At 49.7% G+C, this 6,293-nt stretch overlaps 1 protein-coding gene across 1 annotated transcript; it reads left to right on the top strand.

Moving 5' to 3' along the window:
* Positions 1-2,927: 2,927 nt before the first annotated feature.
* Positions 2,928-4,569, top strand: LOC127921689 (uncharacterized; the record flags this gene model as incomplete). The annotated part of the gene is made up of 2 exons (XM_052505273.1): positions 2,928-3,128; positions 3,721-4,569. Coding segments are annotated over exons 1-2 (907 nt in total), but the record flags the coding sequence as incomplete, so codon positions are not given.
* Positions 4,570-6,293: the final 1,724 nt, after the last annotated feature.

Genomic DNA, 6,293 nt, shown 5'->3' with positions numbered 1-6,293 from the left:
CTCTCTCTCCTCTCCCAGTATGTTTGATGTAGTTGTGACCTCTCTCTCTCTCTCTCTCCCTCCCCCAGTATGTTTGATGTAGTTGTGACCTCTCTCTCTCTCCTCTCCCAGTATGTTTGATGTAGTTGTGACCCCTCTCTCTCCTCTCCCAGTATGTTTGATGTAGTTGTGACCTCTCTCTCTCCTCTCCCAGTATGTTTGATGTAGTTGTGACCCCTCTCTCTCTCCTCTCCCAGTATGTTTGATGTAGTTGTGACCTCTCTCTCCTCTCCCAGTATGTTTGATGTAGTTGTGACCTCTCTCTCTCCTCTCCCAGTATGTTTGATGTAGTTGTGACCTCTCTCTCTCCTCTCCCAGTATGTTTGATGTAGTTGTGACCTCTCTCTCTCCTCTCCCAGTATGTTTGATGTAGTTGTGACCTCTCTCTCTCCTCTCCCAGTATGTTTGATGTAGTTGTGACCTCTCTCTCTCCTCTCCCAGTATGTTTGATGTAGTTGTGACCTCTCTCTCTCTCCTCTCCCAGTATGTTTGATGTAGTTGTGACCTCTCTCTCTCCTCTCCCAGTATGTTTGATGTAGTTGTGACCTCTCTCTCTCCTCTCCCAGTATGTTTGATGTAGTTGTGACCTCTCTCTCTCCTCTCCCAGTATGTTTGATGTAGTTGTGACCTCTCTCTCCTCTCCCAGTATGTTTGATGTAGTTGTGACCTCTCTCTCTCCTCTCCCAGTATGTTTGATGTAGTTGTGACCTCTCTCTCTCCTCTCCCAGTATGTTTGATGTAGTTGTGACCTCTCTCTCTCCTCTCCCAGTATGTTTGATGTAGTTGTGACCTCTCTCTCTCCTCTCCCAGTATGTTTGATGTAGTTGTGACCTCTCTCTCTCCTCTCCCAGTATGTTTGATGTAGTTGTGACCTCTCTCTCCTCTCCCAGTATGTTTGATGTAGTTGTGACCTCTCTCTCCTCTCCCAGTATGTTTGATGTAGTTGTGACCTCTCTCTCTCCTCTCCCAGTATGTTTGATGTAGTTGTGACCTCTCTCTCTCCTCTCCCAGTATGTTTGATGTAGTTGTGACCTCTCTCTCTCCTCTCCCAGTATGTTTGATGTAGTTGTGACCTCTCTCTCCTCTCCCAGTATGTTTGATGTAGTTGTGACCTCTCTCTCTCCTCTCCCAGTATGTTTGATGTAGTTGTGACCTCTCTCTCTCCTCTCCCAGTATGTTTGATGTAGTTGTGACCTCTCTCTCTCTCCTCTCCCAGTATGTTTGATGTAGTTGTGACCTCTCTCTCTCCTCTCCCAGTATGTTTGATGTAGTTGTGACCTCTCTCTCTCCTCTCCCAGTATGTTTGATGTAGTTGTGACCTCTCTCTCCCTCTCCCAGTATGTTTGATGTAGTTGTGACCTCTCTCTCTCCTCTCCCAGTATGTTTGATGTAGTTGTGACCTCTCTCTCTCCTCTCCCAGTATGTTTGATGTAGTTGTGACTCTCTCTCTCTCCTCTCCCAGTATGTTTGATGTAGTTGTGACCTCTCTCTCCTCTCCCAGTATGTTTGATGTAGGTGTGACCTCTCTCTCTCCTCTCCCAGTATGTTTGATGAAGCTGTGACCTCTCTCTCTCCTCTCCCAGTATGTTTGATGTAGTTGTGACCTCTCTCTCTCCTCTCTCCCAGTATGTTTGATGTAGTTGTGACCTCTCTCTCCCAGTATGTTTGATGTAGGTGTGACCTCTCTCCTCTCCCAGTATGTTTGATGTAGTTGTGACCTTCTCTCTCCCTCTCCCAGTATGTTTGATGTAGTTGTGACCTCTCTCTCTCCTCTCCCAGTATGTTTGATGTAGTTGTGACCTCTCTCTCCTCTCCCAGTATGTTTGATGTAGTTGTGACCTCTCTCCTCCTCTCCCAGTATGTTTGATGTAGTGTGACCTCTCTCTCCTCTCCCAGCATGTTTGATGGAAGCTGGACCTCTCTCTCTCCTCTCCCAGTATGTTTGATGTAGTTGTGACCTCTCTCTCCCTCTCCCAGTATGTTTGATGTAGTTGTGACCTCTCTCTCTCCTCTATGTTTGATGCTAGTTGTGACTCTCTCTCTCCTCTCCCAGTATGTTTGATGTAGTTGTGACCTCTCTCTCCTCTCCCAGTATGTTTGATGTTAGTTGTGACCTCTCTCTCTCCCTCTCTAAGTATGTTTGATGTAGTTGTGACCTCTCTCTCTCAGTATGTTTGATGTGGTGTGACCTCTCCCTCCTCTCCCAGTATGTTTGATGTAGTTTGTGACCTCTCTCTCCTCTCCCAGTATGTTTGATGTAGTTGTGACCTCTCTCTCTCCCAGTATGTTTGATGTAGTTTGTGACCTCTCTCTCTCCTTCCAGTATGTTTGATGTAGGTGTGACCTCTCTCTCTCCTCTCCCAGTATGTTTGATGTAGTTGTGACCTCTCTCTCCTCTCCCAGTATTGTTGATGTAGTTGTGACCTCTCTCTCTCCTCTCAGTATGTTTGATGTAGTTGTGACCTCTCTCCTCTCCCAGTATGTTTGATGTAGTTGTGACCTCTCTCTCTCCTCTCCCAGTATGTTTGATGTAGGTGTGACCTCTCTCTCTCCTCTCCCAGTATGTTTGATGTAGTTGTGACCTCTCTCCTCTCCCCAGTATGTTTGATGTAGTTGTGACCTCTCTCCTCTCCTCTCCCAGTATGTTTGATGTGAATTTGTGACCTCTCTCTCTCCTCTCCCAGTATGTTTGATGTAGTTGTGACCTCTCTCTCTCCTCTCCCAGTATGTTTGATGTAGCTCTCTCTCCTCTCCCAGTATGTTTGATGTGAATTTATGACCTCTCTCTCCTCTCCCAGTATGTTTGATGTAGGTGTCTCTCCTCTCAATTATGTTTGATATAGGTGCCCTCTCTCTCTCCTCTCCCAGTATGTTTGATGTAGTTGTGACCTCTCTCTCTCCTCTCCCAGTATGTTTGATGTAGTTGTGACCTCTCTCTCCTCTCCCAGTATGTTTGATGTAGTTGTGACCTCTCTCTCTCCTCTCCCAGTATGTTTGATGTAGTTGTGACCTCTCTCTCTCCTCTCCCAGTATGTTTGATGTAGGTGGCCAGAGAGATGAGAGGAGAAAATGGATCCAATGCTTTAATGGTGAGTTGGATATTTTCTCTCTAACTAGAAAGGTGAACTGATCAGACAGACAGTTGGTGTGTGTGATCTTCTAACCTCTCTCTGTCCCTCTCCCCTCCTCTAGAAGTGACTGCTATCATCATATAAACTATCTCCTCCTCTTGTCCTCTGTCTAGATGTGACTGCTATCATCTTATCTCCTCCTCTCCTCTCGTCCTCTGTCTAGATGTGACTGCTATCATCTTATCTCCTCCTCTCCTCTCGTCCTCTGTCTAGATGTGACTGCTATCATCTTATCTCCTCCTCTCCTGTCGTCCTCTGTCTAGATGTGACTGCTTATCATCTTATCTCCTCTCCTCTCGTCCTCTGTCTAGATGTGACTGCTATCATCTTATCTCCTCTCCTCTCGTCCTCTGTCTAGATGTGACTGCTATCATCTTATCTCCTCTTCTCCTCTCGTCCTCTGTCTAGATGTGACTGCTATCATCTTATCTCCTCCTCTCCTTTCGTCCTCTGTCTAGATGTGACTGCTATCATCTTATCTCCTCCTCTCGTCCTCTGTCTAGATGTGACTGCTATCATCTTATCTCCTCTCCTCTCGTCCTCTGTCTAGATGTGACTGCTATCATCTTTGTGGTTGCCAGCAGCAGCTACAACATGGTCATACGAGAAGACAACAACACCAACAGGCTACGGGAAGCCCTGGATCTCTTCCGCAGTATCTGGAATAACAGGTCTGTTATATGTTGTAGAACAACAATCACTAGAGCGAAACATTCCCATTTAAGCCACCATTTTCTGACGGGGTGGATTCGGACCAGCGGGCATATGAAGTGTAGAAGGAGGAAGTTGCTATGGAACCCTGACCTGTTCACCGGACGTGCTACCTGTCCCAGACCTGCTATCTGTCCCAGACCTGCTGTCTGTCCCAGACCTGCTATCTGTCCCAGACCTGCTATCTGTCCCAGACCTGCTATCTGTCCCAGACCCTGCTACCTGTCCCAGACCTGCTACCTGTCCCAGACCTGCTACCTGTCCCAGACCTGCTATCTGTCCCAGACCTGCTACCTGTCCCAGACCTGCTATCTGTCCCAGACCTGCTACCTGTCCCAGACCTGCTACCTGTCCCAGACCTGCTACCTGTCCCAGACCTGCTACCTGTCCCAGACCTGCTACCTGTCCCAGACCTGCTACCTGTCCCAGACCTGCTACCTGTCCCAGACCTGCTACCTGTTCACCGGACGTGCTACCTGTCCCAGACGTGCTATCTGTCCCAGGCGTGCTATCTGTCCCAGGCGTGCTATCTGTCCCAGACGTGCTATCTGTCCCAGACGTGCTATTCTGTCCCAGACGTGCTATCTGTCCCAGACGTGCTATCTGTCCCAGACGTGCTATCTGTCCCAGACGTGCTATCTGTCCCCAGACGTGCTATCTGTCCCAGACGTGCTATCTCGTCCCAGACGTGCTATCTGTCCCAGACGTGCTATCTGTCCCAGGGCATCTGTCCCAGACTGCTATCTGTCCCAGACGTGCTATCTGTCCCAGACGTGCTATCTGTCCCAGACTTGCTATCTGTCCCAGACGTGCTATTTACATTTACATTTAAGTCATTTAGCAGACGCTCTTATCCAGAGCGACTTACAAATTGGTGCATACACCTTATGACAACCAGTGGAACAGCCACTTGCATCTAAATCTTGTTGGGGGGGAGAAGGGGGGTGAGAAGGATTACTTACCCTTACTTACCCTATCCTAGGTATTCCTTGAAGAGGTGGGGTTTCAGGTGTCTCCGGAAGGTGGTGATTGACTCCGCTGTCCTGGCGTCGTGAGGGAGTTTGTTCCACCATTGGGGGCCAGAGCAGCGAACAGTTTTGACTGGGCTGAGCGGGAACTGTACTTCCTCAGTGGTAGGGAGGCGAGCAGGCCAGAGGTGGATGAACGCAGTGCCCTTGTTTGGGTGTAGGGCCTGATCAGAGCCTGGAGGTACTGAGGTGCCGTTCCCCTCACAGCTCCGTAGGCGAGCACCATGGTCTTGTAGCGGATGCGAGCTTCAACTGGAAGCCAGTGGAGAGAGCGGAGGAGCGGGGTGACGTGAGAGAGAACTTGGGAAGGTTGAACACCAGACGGGCTGCGGCGTTCTGGATGAGTTGTAGGGGTTTAATGGCACAGGCAGGGAGCCCAGCCAACAGCGAGTTGCAGTAATCAAGACGGGAGATGACAAGTGCCTGGATTAGGACCTGCGCCGCTTCCTGTGTGGAGGCAGGGTCGTACTCTACGGATGTTGTAGAGCATGAACCTACAGGAGCGGGACACCGCCTTGATGTTAGTTGAGAACGTCAGGGTGTTGTCCAGGATCACGCCAAGGTTCTTAGCGCTCTGGGAGGAGGACACAATGGAGTTGTCAACCGTGATGGCGAGATCATGGAACGGGCAGTCCTTCCCGGGAGGAAGAGGAGCTCCGTGCTTGCTGAGGTTCAGCTTGAGGTGGTGATCCGTCATCCACACTGATATGTCTGCCAGACATGCAGAGATGCGATTCGCCACCTGGTCATCAGAAGGGGAAAGGAGAAGATTAATTGTGTGTCGTCTGCATAGCAATGATAGGAGAGACCATGTGAGGTTATGACAGAGCCAAGTGACTTGGTGTATGGCGAGAATAAGAGAGGGCCTAGAACAGAGCCCTGGGGGACACCAGTGGTGAGAGCGCGTGGTGAGGAGACAGATTCTCGCCACGCCACCTGGTAGGAGCGACCTGGTCAGGTAGGACGCAATCTGAGCGTGGGCCGCGCCGGAGATGCCCAACTCGGAGAGGGTGGAGAGGAGGATCTGATGGTTCACAGTATCGAAGGCAGCCGATAGGTCTAGAAGGATGAGAGCAGAGGAGAGAGAGTTAGCTTTAGCAGTGCGGAGCGCCTCCGTGATACAGAGAAGAGCAGTCTCAGTTGAATGACTAGTCTTGAAACCTGACTGATTTGGATCAAGAAGGTCATTCTGAGAGAGATAGCGGTAGAGCTGGCCAAGGACGGCACGCTCAAGAGTTTTGGAGAGAAAAGAGAGAAGGGATACTGGTCTGTAGTTGTTGACATCGGAGGGATCGAGTGTAGGTTTTTTCAGAAGGGGTGCAACTCTCGCTTCTCTTGAAGACGGGGAGGGACGTAGCCAGCGGTCAGGGATGAGTTGATGAGC

The sequence above is a fragment of the Oncorhynchus keta genome, unplaced genomic scaffold (assembly GCF_023373465.1).
Source record: "Oncorhynchus keta strain PuntledgeMale-10-30-2019 unplaced genomic scaffold, Oket_V2 Un_contig_23118_pilon_pilon, whole genome shotgun sequence".
NCBI lineage: Eukaryota > Metazoa > Chordata > Actinopteri > Salmoniformes > Salmonidae > Oncorhynchus > Oncorhynchus keta.
Note: the sequence above shows the minus strand (reverse complement) of the source record. Positions and strands in the feature narration are given on the sequence as shown.